The 21732-nt window shown below is 48.4% G+C and overlaps 1 protein-coding gene across 8 annotated transcripts in view; it reads left to right on the plus strand.

Annotated features, from left to right (window-relative positions):
* Positions 1-21509, plus strand: part of KDM2B (lysine demethylase 2B) — a 116782-nt gene extending 95273 nt beyond the window's left edge. For 5 of the 8 annotated variants that reach the window (XM_032705535.1, XM_032705531.1, XM_032705533.1 and 2 more), the window contains 10 exons: positions 4077-4301; positions 7785-7928; positions 12648-12734; positions 13323-13592; positions 16017-16690; positions 18135-18298; positions 18752-18913; positions 19172-19273; positions 19582-19800; positions 20255-21509. In XM_032705535.1, the coding sequence (XP_032561426.1) occupies positions 4077-4301; positions 7785-7928; positions 12648-12734; positions 13323-13592; positions 16017-16690; positions 18135-18298; positions 18752-18913; positions 19172-19273; positions 19582-19800; positions 20255-20436 (2229 nt within the window). In that variant the 3' untranslated portion in view covers positions 20437-21509. The remainder of the gene's footprint in view (positions 1-4076; positions 4302-7784; positions 7929-12647; positions 12735-13322; positions 13593-16016; positions 16691-18134; positions 18299-18751; positions 18914-19171; positions 19274-19581; positions 19801-20254) is intronic. The other 3 variants (XM_032705532.1, XM_032705534.1, XM_032705538.1) reach the window with 3 other exon arrangements.
* Positions 21510-21732: the final 223 nt, after the last annotated feature.

The raw sequence follows: 21732 nt of genomic DNA on the forward strand, positions 1-21732 counted from the left end.
TTGTCTTCAAAACTTGATGTTCTTGGTATTTTTGTTTGCCCAAAGTCTTTTGAGTTGTTCTTTGTAACTGTGAATGTTAGAAATCTGTTGCTGTAAACATCAGGGTTGTGTTTCTGTTGCAGTAAGGGTTGTGCTCAGAGTAGAGGCCTTTCCTTGGTGCCTCTGGTCCTTCTGACCCAGGTGTGATGGTCGATGGGTTTTCAGTGGCAGCCAAGCAGCCTGTGACATGTGGTGAAAGTGTGCTGAGGTACCTGTAAGCAGGCAGTGGAAACTTCCCAGCAGCCAACTGTTAGTCCATAGCCAAGATAAACTAATATTCTGAGCAGTGACTTCCAGGTAGTATTTCCTAGGGGTTGATTTAGAGTTGGAAGTGTTGTACCTGGGCTTATTCCCAGATCTGCACAACCCTGTTGAAAAAGTGGAATTGCTGATGACCACCCCACCCAGTCCACCTGGAGCAGACTGAATTTGGTGGGGTCTTCAGAAAATGAATTTAAATGAGTTTGCTACCTTGTCCCCTTTCCTGTGTGAGGAGTGGGTGTTTAAGCATTGTGGTGTGGGAGTGTGAGCCCAACTTCATGGTTTGTAAATGGCTTTGTAGTTCATAGTGTATTACATTTGATAGCCCAAGTTTACTCCCACTACCCAAATGCTGTGTCTGCTTCAGGGACAGGAGCAAGTTACCTTTGGGTATAACAGCAGTAATCTGGGGAGGACAAAAGAAAGAACCCCAGCAGGGTGTCCTGTTCACATGTCTAGAAGGCAGAGCAAGTCCACCAGCTTTCTAGGTTTCAGTGTGATAGAGATGGGGATTTAGGATATTAATCCTAATATGTTTCAGCAGCTGCTTGCACAGCTTTTGGGAGCTTGGCAGAGTGGCTGTCATCGCTTCAGCATCCTCCTGCCTCTCTTTTGAAGACTTGGTATGACCACAGTAGAATGAGCACAGTTTTGTGGAGGTGCTGGAGAACGTAGGGAATGACTGGTGATGGTATTTCAGGCAGGCTCTGTCTCAGCTCCCAGGCTTCTATTGTTAGGTTTAAGAAAAAAAAAGTCTTCAAGTTTGGTACAATCTTTGGTTTTTTAGCAGTTCTTAGAGGTGGCTGCTTGGGGCTACAGAGCCAGCAGGCACAGGCTGTGCTTCAAGGTGTCACCTCCTTGATGGTGGGAGATGGTGGGATATGGTGGGATCTGCCACACAGGAGGAGACTCCGTTGGCCTTGAACCCAGTTTGGGGCTTGCTGAGCCTGAGGCCGTGGAGCTGCTGTTTGCTGGTCACAGTGGTAAACTCGGGATGAGGAGTCCTGCCATCCCCTGCCACTCGCTCTTTATTTGCAAGACAAATCCATGGAGTTGTGCTGGGAGGGTGGCAAGTTGCAGTACAAAGGCGAGGACATGAGCTGGGAAGGAAATCTACCTCGATTCACTACCAGGGCTGGTACGTTGTAAAACTGCAGTCTGAGCTGGAAATCCTGCAGCATCTCCTCACTAACATCGACCTGGAATTTATCTGGCTGTCTGCCATGTGCTAAATAAACCCCAAGCCATGTTGGAGGCTCCTTCTACCCCCTTGAATCCCAGCCCCTTTCTGGGATAGCAACCCACAGGCCAGATTTTCTTCTGTGGAGGTTTTTAAGCGCCCACTTTGGAGCCCCTTGAAACTGGATACTAGTGGGAATTCCTGCAAGGCCTCTCTAGCCTTGCTGGCTTCAACATCCTGGAGTGAAAACGTGGCTTGGATTGAGGATTGGTAGGTTGGTAAATTAGTACAATTGCTTGAACCTGTTAACGAGCAGTGAAGAGGTCTGGGTAGTTAAGAAGTGTTGGATACAGTGAGATCCAGGTCTGCATCTCTGCCCTGTGCTGCTGATCTGTAAGGAAATCTGTGTTATGTGCTGTGGTCTGGCTTCAGATTTGTTCTTGTACCTTCATCTTCCTGCTTTTGTGTTGTTTTTGTTTGTTTGTTTTTTAGGATTCTCAGCTTCTGTGTTCAAGCAATGCCTTTTTACCTCTTGCATCTTTGTAGTGTCCTGGCACTTAAACTGCTGTCCTCAGAATTAGGACTTGGCTTGTTTTACTGTGGCAGAAGCAGGAGTTGTGTTTCAGCTGGAAAAGCACCGAGTTTGATTCTTCCTTGAAAGCAATTGCTTTTAAAAACACCATTCTGATGGTGTCGGAGCTGTTGTTTGCCTCCTTAAACTTAATCATGTTCCATCCCATGGGAAGGAGTCAGGTGCTCACAGTGTCTTCCATGTGCTGTTGGCCAAGGGGAACTTGCCCAAGTTGTTGTACATGTTTTGGTTTAACTTGTTCCCGCTGATATCCAGCCCTTGGTTCATGATGTCCCTTCCTTGTGGAAGGAGACTAATAGAGAGAACGGAGGAGTGATTCATGCCGAGGAAGAAAATTATCTCTTATCTAGGTTGCCTCTAAGCCAGTCCTGCCAGAGACGACTTTATCCTTGAGAGGCTGGAAAGTTGGTCTAGGAGGTAAATATTTATTCTTTAGAGTGTCTGACATTGATCTGAAATCCAGGCGGCCGGTGTGGTTGGGGATGGGAAGGAAGCTGTGCTGTCTGTGTTCACACAGCACAGTGGGATTGAACCTGCACATGGAGCAAAATCTGCGCCCGAGAAGTGGAATTAAAAACTTGCTGAAATCTGTGTAACCTCATGGACTGTGTTTTCTCCCACCTACCGAAGGTCTGTAGGAGAGAAAACTTAAGGAGTCTAACTCCTGGCTTCTTTGTGCTCCCAGCACTGAGATTCCTGGGATGGATGGAGGCTGTTAAAATATCAGCACTCTTCTGCAGCTTAGAGAGAGTCACTGGAGCTTTGCTAAGTCAACTGGGAGGAAGATCAAATACTCAGCAGTGTGGCTTTTCTTCAGGGTTGTGTAGCAGGACACTTAGGGAGGCTTTTGTAGAACCAAGTGGAAATATTTCCACACCTCTTAAAATCTGTGGTGGAATTTCTTCATGGCTTCCTACAGCCAACCTGCCCCTACCTAGTGATTGCCCCAGAATTCAGCTGGAACAGAAAGTGAAACTGGCTGGTCTGCTGGTCAGATGCTGAGATGTGCAGAAAGTGGAAAAGTTGTATAAATGCTAAACCAGATGAACTTTGCAGTCCTGTTATTATCATCTTTATGAAGAAAGCTGTCAGTGGTCAGAATGAGCCAAGCCAATTCTTGCATAATTAGCCCCATACAATTACATGGTATTTAATGAAGTTTGGCTTGAGCTGCAAGTTCTTGTGTATAACAGGGAGTTTCTGATGAGAACGTTAAATTTGGATGCCCAGAGTGAATATGTTGCAGTTAACCTAATCATTTCAAATCTTTTCATGCTCCTTTAGCTTCTCTCTTAAAGGTCATGGAAATCTAGACCTGGGATGCCCTTTTTAGCCTTTGCACAGCATCGGTTGGTGTTCTATTTTTGAGCACTTGCTGGTGTTGGATATGAGGGGAGCTACTTTGGAAGGGTTTTTTAGCATTTGTGTTTTATTTCCTACTTAATCACTTGGCAGCAGTTGATGGTCTCCTGATTTTTTTTTAGGGAGATTGCTGGGGCTTGACCATTACTGGGCGTTTCTCTGCTGTAACCTCAAAATTACTTTTGCTGCCCCTTTGGATTCTTCCACTTCCAATGGAGGAAAGCAGACCTTCTGACTTAAGCTGAGCACAAATCTAAGAGCTCAGTGTTGACACAGATAATCTCTTGACCTAAGCCAAGCACATTGCTCGGGACTTGGTCCTGCATTGAGCTGTGTGTAAATGGATTCTCCCTGCCCTCCTCCTGGAATGGGCTTGCTCTGGGTTTGGGATCTCTCATTTATGTCCTGATTTCTTTGTCTTTTTACAGTTTGTCTCTTAGTGGAAAGTTAACAGCACTCCTTGAGCTCTAAGAGCGATGGTGTGACTCTGCCGAGTGTTAATGACCGATGTGTTTGTAGTTCCGGTACACCCGTCGGTTTTCTGCCCGAGGTGCCCACAACTCCTGTCCACGAAAGTCCTGTGGTTTAGCTGGGAAGCGGGATGTGCGATTGACCTTGTGTGTGTGTGTCTGGCTCTTCCAGAACAGGGCAGTCGGGCGGCCCAAGGGGAAGCTGGGCCCGGCCTCTGCGGTGAAGCTTGCGGCCAACCGGACGACCGCGGGCGCCCGGCGGAGGAGGACGCGATGCCGCAAGTGCGAGGCGTGTCTGCGGACGGAGTGCGGCGAGTGCCACTTCTGCAAGGACATGAAGAAGTTCGGGGGCCCCGGCAGGATGAAGCAGTCCTGCATCATGAGGCAGTGCATCGCGGTGAGTGCCTGGAGCTGCTCCTCGCTCTGCTGGCTGCTGACGGGGTGGGGAGCCGACACCTCCGCTCCGCTCTGAGGAGTCTCGAAGTGCATCAGGGGATGTGTAATCCTTGCCCTCTCAGATCCCTTCTTCCCAGCACTTCTCATCCTCTCCAAATCTTAAACCACAATGCTACTAAAAACTTAATAGCGCAGCTTTCCTTCTCAGCAGTAGAGAAGTGGAGATTATCAGTACATCAGAAATTGTCCCTCAGATCACACTGAAACACTAGGGTTGGGGGAGAAGGGGAAGAGTGGGAAGTTCTGATTCAAATGGAGAAGAGGCATATTTGGATCTCAAAATTTCCTGAGGAAAAACTGCCTTGCAGCCATGTTTACCGTCTTAGCTACGTAACCAAATTAGGATGTGGAGAAATCTTTGACCAGCATCCTCCAAGATGTTGGTGTTGGTGACCCCAGCCCCAGGCTACCCGAGATCTGAATTTCAGTTTGGTTGCTGTTACCTAGGCATAGAGCAGAGGGTCTGATCCAGGTGAGACATCAATCCATGGTCTTGTCTTCCTCAGGGACTGGAAATGGCTGTCAGGGAAAGAGCATCAGAACAGGGCAAGCAGGGAGTCTGTTTCCTGGGCTCCTGTGATACATTGCTTAGAAGCTTCTTGAGTCACAGGTTATAGCTTTCTATTTAACAAATATTGACAGATTAATCTTCCATTAAGTTGTTCAAGCAGCTTTTGAATCTGTTGCTGCTGTGCTGACTGTTGTGGAGCTTCTCCTCCAGTCTCATGTCTGCAGTGCCTCCGTTCAAGGCTAAAAATCAGCTTTAGCTTTTATCTTAATTCTTTGGAAGGTCTTGTTTATGCTGTTGTTTAGGGTTCGGGTTTCTTTTGTTGTTGTTTTTTTAAAGAAAGGAATGTTGTTTATTCATAACTGAAATATCACCCCATCTCTACTGATTTCTCTTGTTCCAGTTCCTTTCACTTAGTATTTGGTTTTTTTTCCTTTAGTTCTGATGAGAAGGCTGAAGTGGAGGCATTAAATGACTTTGCCTGACACTGATAAGAAACTGATAAGTGCTGCAGGTTTCCAGTAGTTGCTTCTGGTAGCTCACTCCATGTCCTGTTCTAAGCTCTGCACTGTTCCTGACATAGAGGATTGGGTTCAGCACTGCTGGATCATTCAGTAAAGCACACAGAATATCCACCTTTCCGCAGAGTGCTTTTGCAGCTCCAGTGTCTTTTCTTTGAACACTTGATTTCCTGGAGTGTGGCGTGAATTGAACAGCATGGATGAAGAATTTATTATTCTCCAGGGGCAAGAAGTAGTGAAATCATGCTGCCTTTTTAGTGGAAGGATTAAATTAGGGCTGCAGTGAGCTTTCTCATCCTCGCTGATGAAGGAAACTTTCATACTAAGCTGTTCCACTCTTGATAACACAGGCTGAGCCCTTTGGAGATGATCTGGGTTCTCTTCTAGCTGAGTGTAGTCACCCTCTTTCTTCCCAATGAAGGTTTATTTTTCTTCTTGGTGCCTAGAGTTTTATTTCCAGAAGCTGTGGTTAGAGCACAGGGCTTGCTAGCCAGGGGACTCTTGATTGCTTGTCCTGCCCTCACATGCATTGAAAATAACACCTCTGCCCTTTGTAGGTTGGTGTAAATATCAGGGGGATTATTAAAAACTCTCTTAGAGCAGCAAAGGCCCAGAAAATTAACAAGTCGAACTGTTGTAACTTTTAAGGTGCTTTACATTTCTACAAGCAATCCTGTTATCTTTTCTATTGTTCTCTAACAATTCAGTAGCAATATATTGTGGTACCTATCAAACAACTTCCAGCCCAAAAAAAACCTGCTGAAAAGATGTGGAAGCAAGGCTCTGTGGAAGTAATGATCCCTGCAGTTCTGGGATTGTGTTTTCCTCTGGTTAATAACATTGACAATATTAACTAGATGCAGACTTTCATTAAACTCAGAAGCCTTGAGAGAGCTGACTGTACTGCTGTTCGGAGAGCAGGAACCTCCTCTGTGTCACCAGTTCATCAGGAAGGGAAGCAGGAGTGCCTGGGACACACTTTGCTGCATGGAATGGGTCTGAAGGGAATGTGAGGCTCCGGGAGGATGAGCTGTTACAGTGCAGCTGCTGTTCCAGCCCTTCAGTGGGACACAGAGGAGGTCCCCTAGATACCCTTGCTCCCAGCAAGAAAAACTGTCCTGCTCCTGGGATGTTTGCTCTTGGGTGTGGATATAAATACTTGTGTGGGAGATCGGACAAAACAAGTGGACAGAGCCCTGGACAGCTTGGCTTTTCTCTGGTTTACCTGCTGGTGATCCCGGGGATTCCTATTTTGTGCTTGGAGGAAGGGTGGGAATGAAGTAGTATTTGCAAAATGCTTTTAAAGTGGAGCGTGGGTAAGTCCTGGCACGAGAAGGCAGGGAAGTGTTGCCATAGCTAATGGATCAGGTGTTGGGGTGTGGGGCAGAGCACTGTGCCCTGTAATGCCTTACTGCAGCTGGGCTTCTCCGGGCCTGAAATGTGCTGAAGGATGCTCTGCTGCTGCCAAAATTTGGGTTGGTGTGCAGGTATCCACTTAGAGACTTTATTTTTTATTTTATATCTCTACAAGAGATCTTACCATGAAAAGCCACATCTCTACCTCTGACTGTGCAGCCTAATCGATTGCACTTCCCATTATGGCCAGTTTAGGATCTTCCTTTTCCTTTTTGTAATGAGGTTTATTATACCTTATTGCTGCAAAACAGAAGTTTGTTAATCGTTACCAGAAAGGTGGCTTTTTAATTAGAGTGGCTTTCAGTGCTTTGACATGGGTGACAGATCTGTGAGATGCTGCAGTTCCCTTTCTGCCTCAGCAGAAGAGAAAACTAAAAAATCAGTGTGATCCCACTTGTGACACTTGCAGGAGAGAATCCTCTTTCTAAGTGCAGAGATTTTTACAGTGCTCAGGTTGGGAGCAGGGCCCTGGATAATGGACTGTCAGTCAGGAAAGGGTCTGTTCTTGGTTCTCTTGTGGGCTTGCTGTGAGACCTGGATCAGGTCCCGTAACATCTGTCTGCCCTGCCTGTAAAATAGGGGAGCTGCCAAAGCTCTGCTTGGATTGCAGAGCTAATGGATGTGAATAGTGATGTTCTAGGTTGCTTCTTTCCCCTCCCGTTGTACACTGGCGAAGTGACTTGCATGCCAATGTCTGTGTTAGCTCACAGATTCAAGGAACCCTCCAAAAATGCATTTTCATCCATCCCTGGAATGCTCCATGAATCTGTGTTGCTGCAGGGAGGGCACTTTGGTGAAACGTTTCCTGTGGTGCTTGGTCTGGATACCCAACCCCAATTTGTTACCAGTTTTTCTTGCCTTCATGACAGTCTGCACAATTAATCCCTATTTATCTCCTCTTTGAAATGAGGATACTGTAAATGCACATTGAGTTCTTCTGTTTCTGTGTCCTGATCGATTCTTTCTGATACATAAACAGCCGGTGTTGCCTCATACTGCTGTGTGTCTGGTGTGTGGAGAAGCTGGGAAGGAGGACACTGTGGAAGAGGAGGAGAGCAAGTTTAATCTCATGCTAATGGAATGCTCCATTTGTAATGAAATCATACACCCAGGATGCCTTAAGGTGAGTACAAGGATGTGATACATGTTGGAAACAAAAGCTGCATTAGTTATCACCTTCATGTAAATGTAGTGCACAGAAAACGAGAAGCTTTTAGGTTTTCATCTTTGGACACTTAAGTGAGCAAAGAGTTGGTGTGAGGAGCAGAGTGAAACACAGCCCTGACTGGCAGGTGGGGTCCTTGAGGTAGCAGCATTCCCTCTGAACAGAGGCTGGCTTTGGATGGCCCTGAGGGGGATGTGCATGCAAAGGTCTTGTGGGTTTGTTTTGTTTTTCTTTCCTTTCTTTTTGCCTCTTGTTTAAGGAAGTGAGTTGTTTCAGTTGGGATGGGGTGGACAGAGCAATCTGCCTGTCCTTCTGGATGAGGTAGCCCCAACTCTGTGTCAGCAGCTCCTCCCCGTGTCCCACAGTACAGAGGAGCAGTTTGCTGCTCGTGTTGGCCCAGGCACAGATGTGCCTTTGGGTGGCAGCTGGCTCCAAAGATGTTATGAGCAAGTGTTGGAGTATGAAGAGAGCAGCTCTGGAGAACAGCCTGAGCGAGTGTCAGGCTGCAGGAGTGCTCACCCTTGGCTGACTCGAGCCCTGTGAGCAGCTGTATTCTTCGCTGGTAACAGAAGTGTCATTTTGGGCATAACTTTGTGCATTAGCATTTAGAAGCTGCCTTTCTCCAGAGCTGGTTTCTTTCAGCTGATCAGCCATTTCCTGTTGCTGATTTGTTTATGGTTAAAGTGATTTGCCAAAGCAAATGTGTTCTGACACACCATGCCCCAGAAAGCAGCTTTTGGGCCCTTCTGGGATCTCAGGGAGGAGAGGTATGTCTGTTCCTTATGCAGGCCTGGGGTGAAGCTCTCCTGGTCTCTCATTTCCCTTGGCTCTGTGTGTGGTGTTGCACCAAGCTCTGTGCTGTCATTTATTAGAGCAGAACACGGGGAGCTGGCAAAGCAGAGCTGTGTCTGTCTCCCTGATTCATAGAACTGGTGCTCGCAACTCCTGCCACAGATGGGCTCTGAAAGGGAGCTTTGCTTGCTTGGCTCTGCCTAGAACAAGGCTTTGGGGGCTGGTGAAGGAGGGGAAGGAGCTGCTTGTTGTCAGAGGTGCCTTAATTTTGGCTGCTTTGCTGTTCCCTGTCCTTGCTGGAAGTGCCCTATGCTCCCCCATTTCTGGCTTTGCAGTGTCAGTGACATTTCAGGGCTGAGACCAGAGGACACACTTGTCTCGTGGAAGCTCAAGTGTTGTTTCCTCTCCTCATACTACATTTGGGACTAGGTGTACAGGATGTGGGTCAGGTCTGTGAAATCAGGCAAGTGCTGTTTGTTCTCTTACACCTGCGTGGTGGTCTGAGTGCTCTTTTGGTAACTAAGAACAATGTTGCTTTGGGTGTTTCTGACAATTAAGCAGTGGGAGATTTACTGTGTGTCTGATGTCTTTGTATTTTGATTTCTCAGTGCTTCTGCTGAGCTGAAATTGTAGGTAACTGGGACTCTTTATTTACTGAGGCAAAAGGGCACTGTTAGGATTTCAGAATTGTCTTGGAAGAAGAGATGAAGCTGCTCAGGGGAACAGCAAAAGGAAAATGGAGTCTCTTCCTCGGATCCCTCCTTGCTCTTTATTCCCAGGTTCTATGATTTCCTGCAAGACAGAAATCTGTTGCCATGTTTACATGTTGCTCGAGCCCTTGAGCCCTGAGGATGGAGCGGATGGAGCCCATAAATAGCCTTTGATGCAGCCCCAGCCCCAGGGCAGCTGCTTTGGCTGCCCACAAGGGAAAGTCCCTTCCTGTCCCACTTGGGAAATAGCAGTGCCATGTGAACTGTTGGTCATCTCCAACTAAATATCTTGCAAATGTACATGTCACTGAATATTTCACAGAATATTCCAAGTTGGAAGGGACCCACAAGGATCATGGAGTCCAACTCTTAAGTGAATGGCCCATAAAGGGATTGAACCCATGATCTTGGTGTTATTGGCACCATGTTCTAACCAGCTGAGCTGATCTCAGGGTCAGGGAGTCTGGAATAAACTGGATCAGTGAAGAGAGGATGTCCTTTCCTGGCTTATTCCCACATGGAGTGAACTCCCTCCAAGATGCATCTCCAGAGTTTGTGGAGTAGTTTGGCACATGCAGTGGGAGATTTGTTCTCCTGGGCAGGTCATTCCTGGTTTGAAGTCCCTCCTCCTCCAGCTTCCTGATTTGGCTGTACATGTTTTGTGCTGGATTTTCTCCATGAATCAGCAGTGTCAGAGGATGACACTCTGAGGAGTTAAATTAAGGGCAGCTCAGGTGAATCTATGCTCTGACACAGCCTTGAGGGGCTCCCTTGCTGGGGGAGAGCCCTGGGTTCCAGAGCCCTGGATCCCTTGCACTGGAGTGGTATTAAGGACAACCAGGTTGTTCCATGTGCTGAGCCATGTCCTGGGAAGTTTTGACATGCTTCTTTCATTGAAAATACACCAGCAACACAAATGCTTGTTTTGCTGAACGAGTTTCTTATGAAAATGATCTTGGGGAGTGTTTCACGAGCGCAGAACTGTTTCCAAGGGGAGCTCCTGAGATTTTGGGATGAACATTGCCTTTCATTGTTATGGAGCATTCGAGTTGAACCACGAGTGGTGAATTTTTCTTCCCACATTCCAGATTGCTGGTACTGGTTAGCACATGTGAGTGCAGCACCTGATGCTGTTTCCCAAAGGAGAATGGGTTCCTGTTCCTCAGTAGGAGCCCATTCTTTTCCATCTCAGATGGATATAATAATTATGGTGAAGGTGAATATTTAGGTGCCTTGTCAGAACAGCACAGCTTCAGCCCAGGTGTGTCTCGCTGCCTGTTTCAGTCTTGGCACTGTCAGAATTCCTGGCTGTCCCTCGTGGTGCCAGATCAGCATCCTGGGGTGTCCGTATCCCTGACAGGAAGATTTCAGAGCAGCAAAGTCTCCTGTTGACACTCTGTGGATTGCTGACCTTGTGCTGCAGGGGGGTTTCTGTGACACCTCCCTGCGGCTCCGACACCCCCCTGCTGTTTGCAACAAACACTCGGAACTGGCTCCCACCCAGCCTGGAAGGCTTGGGACACATTCAGTGGCAGGTCTGTGTGTGTCTAATTAGTTTGCTTACAGTTCCCCACATCTGTTCAGTTCCTTAAACTTCACAGAAGGGACAGAGCTGTAATGCTTTCCCTTCAGCAGCACTTGTTCTATATTCAGTGCGGGAAATAACTTGTTCCCAACCTGGGCTCGAGCCAGGGATTGTTCCCCTGAGGCAGAGATGTATACAACAACTCCTGGAGTATCTTACACCTACCATGGGAAAGAAGGTTCAAAGGCACACAGTTGTGATAAAACCAGTATTTAAATTCTGCCCACTTCATTTACTCATTTATTAACTCCAGGAGACTTGCTGAGAGACTGACATGTCATCACTCTCACTGGATGGTGAAACTAGAATGGCTACTGTCTGGCTCAGGGACTTGAGGAAGCAGTTCCTAAATCCAAGGGCTTGCTCCCGCACAGCCAGTACCTTTTCCCTGAGCTGGGAGGAGAAGAGGAAATGTTTCAGAAACATGAAAAATCTGCAGGTCCCTGCCTCTGCCTGTTCCTGTCTCCTGCTATTGCGCTGCTGCTGCCAGTGCCCAGCTGTTGGTCTGGGCAGCAGCACGTTTTTGTTGTCTACAGTAGTAATAAATTAATATTTTTCTTTTTTTTCCCCCCAAGGTTTTTTTTCTGAATATGTAACTAAACTCTTAAACGGGAATGTGCCATCAGTGAGCGTGTGTTTGTGTCGAGGGTGTATCTTATGTCTTTTCTGAAACACCTATCTCCTGTTTGGGAAGCAATCCAGGCTCCTGTGTGGAAATTCAGAAACCAGCAGCTTTCCAGCTGCGTGGGGTAGGACTCTGCTTTTATTGGAGTGTAACAACACTGAGCATAAAACACTGAGCTTTCTTTCAGAAAGCAAAATGTCAGTCTCAGAGGTAGTGGAGTTGTCAGCCATTCTCTCCCTTACACTGGCTGAGGATCTGAGGGTGTGAGAAACCCTAAAAATGCCTCCATGTGTCCGGTCTTGTGAACAAATGTGCCTGTTGTCGAGCTGACTTGGCAGCCACCATTCTCACTGGCACATGGGCTTAAGGGCTGGAGGCCTGGGACTGCTAGTTCTGATTCAGAAAGAAAAGTATTTTAAGGAACACTTGATTACAGTGCAGGGAGCTTTGCTGCTAAAAATGCCCAACGGGATTAATGTATGTGAGAACGTGTATGGGAGAAATCCTGCCTGTGGAAGGATCAGCCTGTGCCTCACCGGGAGGGGACACGGGATGGGGATGTGCAAATACATGGTGTGGGAAGATGTGTGGAGATGCTGTGACTGCAGTCCTGGGGTTTGGGGGGTTGGTTTGGGCTGTTGGGGTGTTTTTCCAAAAGCAGAATGTGTTAACTGGGGTTGGCACTGACCTTCATAAAAAGCCCAGAGCTGAACCCTTTGTCAGGTGCCCCTTTGGCCAGAGTGCCTTCCTCCCTGTTGTCATCAGCAGCAGGGGGGCTGTGCAGGACCCAGGGCTGGTGCAGCACCTGCACTGCTCAGGGTGTCTCTGCTCAGCCCTTGGGAGGGCAGCAGTTGATCCAAGAAAACAGTGAGCTGTACAGAATGCCTTGGAGTGATCGTGATCCGCCTGCAGACTTGTGCAGCTTTTTCAGCACGACTGTGAATGGAGTTGTGTCTCTCCCACAGGTGAAGGAATCGGATGGTGTGGTTAACGATGAGCTGCCGAACTGCTGGGAGTGTCCAAAGTGCAACCATGCAGGGAAAACTGGAAAAGTGAGTTTAATGGGAATAAGTGGTGCTGGAATGAGATACAAAATCTCAGGCGTCCCCTCTGGCTTGTAAATATAATTTTGCCCAATACCAGCTTTTGCTTTTGTGCTTAATTCAGGTTTTGTGCTTAATTACCCATGGTGGAGGGTTGGAACTAGGTGATCTTTAAGGTCCCTTCCAACCCAAAGCATCCCAGGATTCTGTGATGATCCCATGATGATTCTGGTTTTGTATTCTTGTTCCATGTGGCAACGCTTCTCCCGGAACCTGGGGAATATTTAGGTTAGTTCTGTGCACTGCTGCATGTTAATTTCGACAAGGAAAATTCTTTACAGTAGGTTAAAAATTCAGAAGCAATTATGCAAAACCTGGAGTGTCTGTTGGAATTAGTGAAACTCTATTTCTTTGCAAACTGAGACAGACACTTGCAAGTGTGTCGTTAGAAAAATAACTTTACGAAGGTTGAAACTTTAACCCTTGATAATCGTTCTGTGTGTTACAAAGAGACCAACCCAGCAGAGTGTTGGTGGCAGCTTGAGGAGCTGAGAGATGCATAAGGTATAAAGTTGGCTTGTGTTTTGTGTCTCTCTGGTGTACAAGCAAAAGCGCGGACCAGGATTCAAATACGCATCAAATCTCCCGGGCTCGTTGCTGAAGGAGCAGAAAATTAACAGAGACAACAAGGAAGTGACAGATGCTGCGAAACGGAAAGGGGACTGTGAGGAAACTCCCAGGCGGAAATCGGAGGAACATTCCAAAAAGGCTCCAGTTGACTCGATCCTGAGGAGAAAGTCCGACGAGGTGCATCTGTGGAGGAAAAGGAAATTCGAGAAGTCCCAGGAACCCACCATGAGGAAGCGGGTAAGGCACAACACCCCTTCCGTGGGCTGGCTGGGGCTTAGAGCTCATCCTGAATCCCAGGTTGTTCCCAAAGGAACTGCGATGTTTTACATTCCTTTGTGAAGTCTGCTGGTCTGACAGGACAGTGGCTGGAGCAGTGACTCTTGGGTTGATGTTCAGAGGCTGAAAACATTGGGATATGGCTGTTGTTTTATTCAAAATACTAGAAAACCCACTTTAACTGAGAAATCTTTACAAGGTGCTCAGAGTAGGAACAAGTTGAAAATGAATTTTTCATGGAAACCTTTTCATCTCTCTCCACGTGGTGGCGCCTGGCAGCTGTTTTGGGGCTGATTTGGGAATGTGCCTCACTGGGAACTTTCGAAATGACACCTTCTGGTGCCTGCAGGGAGCAGGGGCTGCTCCCAGCAGCCTTGTGGAAGCTTGTCCCTGGATGTGACAGTCAGGGCTCTTGGGCCAGGCAGGGACACTCTGAATGTCATATGGATTCCAAGCTGCTGGTTTGCAGAGGCTCAGATTTGTCTCATGACTGATGGCTGTACAGTCAGAATCGGGCTGGATTTGTGTTGCATGTGGAGCTCACCAGGAGTGGGAGTCCCAGTCCTGCAAGGTCAGACAGTGGGAATGCTGCAGGATGGCAAGTGTAGGGATTGGGGCAGCTTTGGTGGAGTGAGAGAGCAAAATTCACAGTACCAGTTCATGCATTACTGCTTGCTGGCCATGCTCCCTTTTTCCCATCCCTTTGGACTCCCAAACCTTCTCAGACAGCACAACAGATGTTCGTGTTGGGGATTTTACTTTTCTTTCTTTCAACAGCTGAAATGACAAACTTCAGGAAGAAGGTACTTTGCCTTTTTAATAGATAGATTCTCAATCCCTTTTAGTCCCTTCTCACGTGAGCTCAGTGGTGAGCCAGTTTCTCAGTCATGTCCTTGTGTCACTGCAGGCACTTATTATCCCATTTACATCTTGAAATCACAGAATCTCTCTCACATAAACCTTTAACTCCAGGGTAGTTTAGCTGCATGTCTTGTTTTATATTTTCTCTTCTGGTGTCCCATATTAAAATGCAGCAGCCAGCTGTGTTTTGATGACCCAGGGAAAAAAGTTCTGTTTCTGTACTGATGTTTGGCTCTTCCTGTGTGGGTGAATACTGCCCCTGACACACAGCCCCTCAGCAGTGTGTACCACAGCACATGCCTGGGGTCCCTGCTGAGCCCCCAGGGATGGCCTGGCACACAGGTACTGCTCCCCTCTCACAGCCTGGCAGGATCAGAACTCCAGTGCCTTTAAGCAGAGTGCTCATCAGTGCCCTGTGTGAGGGCTGCTGCAAACTGCCACTGGGCTGCTGATGTTGTAATGTTTTTATTCTAACCTGTCATTAACTTACTGTGACCTCTCCCTTTATAATATGTTAATTTAAAGGCAGAGTGATCAGCTTTCTCCGCAGGCTGAAGCACGAGAGGGAGCACAGCCACTGACCTGATCCAATTAGTTTATTGGGAAAGCGAAAACAGGAGCCTTCTGACACAACAAATGTGTTCACAGCACTTCCCCTCTTCTTGCCAGCCCAGATCTCTTATTAGAGCTACTTCATTTTAACAGCTCTTTCTTGCTTGGAGTGATCAGATTAGACTTGAAGCCTTCCGAGGTCTGGGTTCATGTGTCTTAAACACTGCCTGGTGTGCATGGAAGGGAGATGGGATTCATGGGAGCAAGTGCAGAGCAGTTTGCTGTTGTGAGCAGGGTCTGGGGCAGGAGGAAGGTGCCAGCAGAGCCCTGTGAGCCACGTGGGGCTGGTGGCAGCAGGAGGGCTGGGCAGCCCAAGGTGCATCAGGAGTGTCAGTCACATTCCCTGTTCTGCAGGCATTGGAGGTGGGGGGGTGTGAGGATGGGCAGATTTTGGTAAGGGTGTAAGGTAGCAGCTGAAGGTCACTGAAGGAGGTTGTGGAGGCCCAGCCACACTGTGGGTCAGGAACTGCAATTCCACAGGTTTCAGAAATGGCCCTTTGGAATGAGGGCACTGGGGCAGAGTTTGAATTGGATGCCCAGTGACTGTCTGCCAAGCCTGGGTGGTTCTGGCTGACTGGGGACAAAGCTGCTGATCTTCAGTGGATAAATGGTCCACTGGGTAATGGGAGAGGCCCTGGAATCTGCAGGATTCTGCAGGGTGAATAAATCCATTTATCACTCCTGGAGCCCAGCGAGCCAATAGCTGGACTACTCATCCATGTTGGCACCTGAACTTGATCCCTTTGGCCGGTGGATGTTCCTGGTGCTGGGATGGGTGGGGCCCAGTGCTGGCAGGCGGCCCAGCCCCCCCGGGCAGGGCTCCCTGCGCGGAGCATCCGCACGGGAAGGGAAGGGAAGTGCTGCTGGGAACGTTCTCGCTCCAATAGTCGGCCCTTGTCTCTTCCCTTCCAGCGGCGATCGTGGAAGGCTCCAGATGACCGAACTGCCATGATCAAGCCCCTGCGGCGCCTCAAGCAGGAGCCTGAGGATGAGCTGCCAGAGGCACCTCCCAGGTCCAAGGACAGCGACCAGTCGCGGTCCAGCTCGCCCACGGCGGGGCCCAGCACGGAGGGCGCCGAGCCCAGGGACAAGAAGAAGTTCAAGATGAGGAGGAAAAGGCGGCTTCCCAACAAGGAACTGAGCAAGGAGCTCAGCAAGGAGCTTAACCAGGAGATCCAAAAAACCGAGAACAGCCTTGCCAATGAGAACCACCAACCCATCAAATCCGAACCCGAGAGCGAGAACGAGGAACCCAAGCGTGCGCTGAACAACAGTGAGAGACTCCACAGGTTCAGCAAAGGCTTGAACGGGACCCCCCGGGAGCTGAGGCACCAGCTCATCCCCAGCCTGCGCAGCACACCCCGCGGGATCACCCGGCCCCCGCCCTCGCTCTCGCCCCCCAAATGCATCCAGATGGAGCGGCACGTTATCCGGCCTCCTCCCATCAGCCCCCCTCCGGACTCGCTCCCCCTGGATGATGGGGCAGCCCACGTGATGCAGAGGGAAGTCTGGATGGCTGTCTTTAGCTACCTCAGTCATAGAGACTTGTGCATCTGTATGAGAGTTTGCAAGACCTGGAACAGATGGTAAGGAGGGCGGGGAACGAGCTGGGTCGTGTGTGTGGTGGGATGGGCACGGCAGGGCAGCGGGTGAGGGAGGCACTGATGTCTCCTGGAGAAGTGTGCAGGCTGTCCCTGAATCGCTGGTGAGCCTGAGGAGAAGGGGTGACCAGCAGTGGCTGGAGAAGCAGCATGTCTCACATGTCATGGTGCTTTCTCAGAAACAGCAGTTCCCAGCATTTCTGATGGGAGCTGTGTCAGCCTCGGCGTCAGCCTGCCGGGCAGCAGCACTCGGGAGCAGCCTGTCCTGCAGTCACACACCACAGTGTTCCTGCTGCTGGAACAGCCAGTCTGGTGTCATTCTGCCCCAGGACTTGCTGATGGCCAACGTTTGTTCAGTTCAGCTATTAAATATCTGTTGAGATAGTGAGGATCCTGCCGTGCCCCCGGTGTGCTCCTCACAAGGGCTGAGCTGATTGTCTCCCTGTGGAGGGTACACGGAGAACAAACCTGTTCCCTGTGTTCTGAGCCAGCAGAGCATGTCACGGAGGGATCCTTTGTTCATGGTGCTTACTCACAGCATGTCCCCTGTGCTCAGGGTACCTGTGTGAGCCCTGACACAGTCAGTGGCTGCTCAGCAGCAGCAGCTTTAGTGCACAGATTTACAGGTTTCACTGAACCTGCAGTGAAGCCTCGTGGCTGTTGTGACTCGTCCCAGGTTCCTGCATATGCTCACATGGACAGACTGTAACAGGCTCCTTTCTAGCACAACAAAACTTGTGTCCAGACCAAGTTGAGAGGTTGATAATTCAGTGTGAGGAGTTTGTGGAGTGTCTCCTCTGTGGGCTTCTTGGTGTCACTGAAAGCTGTAAATGCATTTTCCACTTAAATACAGTATTTGCTAATGGAAAAAAACCTGAGAAAATGCAGATTCCTGCACACTCATCAGGACTTGATGTTGTTGCCCTTAGAGAACCATAAAGAGAGTGAAAAAATGCATAAGCCACACGGAGAGAAATAACATAAACACACAGAACAGGAGAGGGGGGGATCTGTTTTACCAAATCCACTGGTTTTAGGTAAGAAAAGCACAGGGGAAATCATGAGAGTATTATTTAAAGCCAGGCTTCATAATCAGAGGGTAAGGAAGAAGCAGTGGCTTGTCTTCAAGCTAGAAAATGGATTTCATTTAAGTGCTGGGATGACTTAAAATGGGATCTGAAGTTGTTGACACTTGTAATTCTCTGGAAATAATTCCATGCTTTATTGCAGGATGTATTTGATGGAGAAACTTGAAACTTATGTAACATTGTGTGGGGTTGTGTTTATCTTAGCATCACTAGGCCTTATTTTTGCTATTTTCAGTTAAGTGCTGTAGTTTTTCCTATTGTTTAATGACACTTTTAAAGCCCTGTGGAAATCCAAACAAGTGCCAAATAAAGTGCTGTTGGCTTTTTTTCTTTTTGGGTAGGTGCTGTGACAAAAGATTATGGACCAAAATAGATTTAAACCATTGTAAATCCATCACTCCACTTATGCTTAGTGGCATTATTAGGAGACAGCCTGTAACTCTTGATCTTAGCTGGACAAATATATCTAAAAAGCAGCTGAGTTGGCTTATCAACAGACTACCAGGTAAGTGATGTGTTTTGATCCCCAAATTTAGCAAAACAGTTTGTATCTAAACTGCAGCCTGTGGGGAAGGTCTACAGGGATTGGGTGTCATAGGGAAGGAGTAGATTCTCCTGGGTGGGGTGTAAATATGTAAAAATGAAGCATTAGCGGGTTAAAATGGGCCCAAAATTATTTTTTGTGACTACTTGACATGTTTGCTTAAAATCATTTGAGGCAGGTCTTGGCCAACAGGTGGAAAGGGCCTGTGCTGAGGTGATGAGCAGAGGGGGTGGTGATGGTCACCCACAGCTGGGGAGTTCCAGGTGGTGGGAGAGATGGAGAGCTGGGCAGGAGGAGGCTCACGGGGTCCCTGCTTGTCCTGGAGCGCTGGGAGTGTTGTCCAGCCTTTGGTAGCAGAGATCACTGGGATGTCTCTGGGAAGGCCACACACTCCATCCTCTTCTGTCTCTGCAGGTCTGCGGGACCTGCTGTTATCAGGGTGCTCATGGATAGCAGTGTCAGCACTTTGCAGCTCCAGTTGTCCTTTGCTGCGGACTCTGGACGTGCAGTGGGCAGAGGGACTGAAAGACGCACAAATGAGAGACCTCCTGTCGCCGCCCACGGACAACCGGCCAGGTAACCAGAGAGGAGAGTGTGGGAGCCCCATCCCAGCCCCTGGGGCGTGTCCTGCTGCTGCGTCCCCTCGGAGCAAACGGGCAGGAGCCCCCGGAGCTGCAGCGGCGGGGCTGGGGCTGTGCTGACCCACGGGGTGTTCGAGGCAGTGACTTGCAGCACCTCCTGGCTGGAGCCCCAGGGTGACAGGGATGTTCTCTGGCTGCTGAACCATCACCTGAGCCACTGTGCTGGTTTTCTGTCTGACTTTCTTCTCTTCAGGCTGCAACGGGTGTACTTTAGAGAGTATGGAAACACTTTCTTCCAGTTCAGGGAAGGAGCAGTTCTGTGGGTCATGCCACATTCGCCCGGATTTCAGCTCAGGTGAAATTTTGAGCAAATCGGATCTGCTTTCTGGCATGCACTGCACAGCCTACTGCTTATTCCGCTGGGTCCCTGCAGTTACTTTCATCCCTTTTGTTTTGAAATCAGGGGGTGGCTTTGTCCACGTGCCTGTTCCAAAAATAGACAAGTGTTCCTGCTGATGTCCCCTCCAAAGCTCCAGACAGGCAGAAGGGTGTGAAGTTGACCTAGGGCAGCAGTGTTGTGTGTCACGGTGCATTTCATAGGCCTGCAGATGTTGGCAGTGCGGGTGGGACTCGGGGCATTGACCTGCTGCCTCCACTCTCCAGGTCAGATCGACAACCGGAGCAAGCTACGGAACATCGTGGAGCTGCGCCTGGCGGGGCTGGATATCACAGACGCCTCTCTGCGGCTGATCATCAGGCACATGCCTCTGCTCTCCAAACTCAATCTCAGTTACTGTAACCACGTGACAGATCAGTCTATTAACCTGCTGACCGCGGTCGGAACCACCACGCGGGATTCGTTAACGGAAATTAATTTATCAGGTAAGAGACACACAGGGGGAGGGGAAGTGCCTGTGGTGTTGGGCTTGTGTGAGGGGTTTGATCCAGCTCTTCCCTGCCCTGGTGTAACTCCCCCATCCCGGGCAGCAGCTGGATGTGCTGCTGGTGAAAATGGTCTCTCCCCGGGCTCCCCCAGCTGCCAGGGCAGTCACCCCCTCTGTGGCAGCTGTGAGTGGTACCGTGCGTGTTCTGAGCCGGGCGCTGCACACGCTCATCCTCCCAGGGGATTGTCCAGCGCTCTGCACATCTGGCTGCTTGGATTTATCCCACGGGTTACACAACAGCCGTGGGGATTGAGATGGGCCATGGAGCAGCCTGGGATTCCATGGGAGGGGCACAAAGGACTGACCGCGGTCGGGATACGGGATAAACAGTCCTCGTGTTTGAGAACAAACCAAGCCGGGCTGTTAATTCCTGCCCTTTGTTCCCCCCCCAGACTGCAATAAGGTCACTGACCAGTGCCTGTCCTACTTCAAACGTTGTGGGAATATCTGCCAGATCGACCTGAGGTACTGCAAGCAAGTGACGAAGGAGGGCTGCGAGCAGTTCATAGCGGAAATGTCCGTAAGTGTCCAGTTCGGGCAAGTGGAAGAAAAACTTCTGCAAAAACTGAGTTAGTTAAAGGACTCGTGTAAATACTGGGGCGAGGGGGGGAAGGGACTAAGAACACGTAGGGATTTTATTTTCAATTGGGAACTTGGAATATCAGAAAAGGCCGCGATTGGATTTTACAACTCTTGTCGAGAACAACGCGAAACTACCCATGTTAAGAATTTCAACTTGTGCCACTAATTCAGTCCACCTGGGATGTCCTGCACTGGCTCTTATGCAAATTCATAAGGCGACTGTTACTGATGATAATTGTTCACACCCGGAAGAGGACTGAGCTCCAAGAAATACTGTTATTTAAAGTACCACAGCATGTGCTTGGTAGTGTAAATTTGATTTCTGCTTTTTCATTTCTTAAAATGAGAAAAAAAAAAAAGTTGGTGTCATTCAAGTGGACCACGCACTGCATTTCTGCCTTCTTAACACGTTTTGTTTTGTTACATCTTACATTATGCAGAACTATTTTTGTACAAAAATTGTTTAAAAATTATTTATGCAATGTTTGAATGCATTACCAGTGTTTCGGTTTTGATTGCCAATTTTTATCTTTACTTATGGTAGGCGAGAACTTAACCTATACTTCGTAGACAGTATCTATCTACAAACGTGCCCAGGTCAGGAAAAGTAGGTTCATACTTTCAACTTAAAGCATGTTTTAATGGAAGTTTATATCCTGCTTTGTATACTTCAGAAGTGACATAAGCATGTTGTGGAAATAAGGTGTAAATTATAGTTGAAGTAAAACACTTTTATCTGTATAGAAATCACCTTTTTCTCAAAATTTTAAAAAAATTCCAATTTCAGCTTTTGCACATAGGAGGGTTTCACTCTGTAGCATGAGCTCTTGTACTCAATATAAAATTAATTTATACAGTGAGTCCAGCAGTAGAATAAATGGTCAAACGTAGTCTCTCTTTCTTTGAAGTGTGAGTTGAGTTCTCATTTAAGGTTTATAACATGGTTATTTCCTGATTGTAAAATTCTGCATTCATAAGTGCCATTGTTGTACGGTGTTGTTTTCGTAGACCTTCCTGATGCAGTTTTACCTTTGTTGAATTTGTATAAACAATTGTACAAAAAGAGGTGCTGGTTCTGCGCGTTTCTGTTCCCCTGTGGGGCTGGGGAAGGGGAGCTGGGGCTGTCTGGGGGGGGGGAGAGGCTGCAGTGAGTGTGTGGTCTTTGTCCCGTTCTCTAAGTGAGAATATTCCAAGCCTTTTTTACTGAGGAAGCAGCAAAACATCCACTTCTGCATTCCCCCAGCAGGGATCTGCCCCGGGTGAGCTTGAGGAGCACTGACATCTCAAG

Source organism: Chiroxiphia lanceolata, chromosome 18 (genome assembly GCF_009829145.1).
Source record: "Chiroxiphia lanceolata isolate bChiLan1 chromosome 18, bChiLan1.pri, whole genome shotgun sequence".
Lineage (NCBI taxonomy): Eukaryota > Metazoa > Chordata > Aves > Passeriformes > Pipridae > Chiroxiphia > Chiroxiphia lanceolata.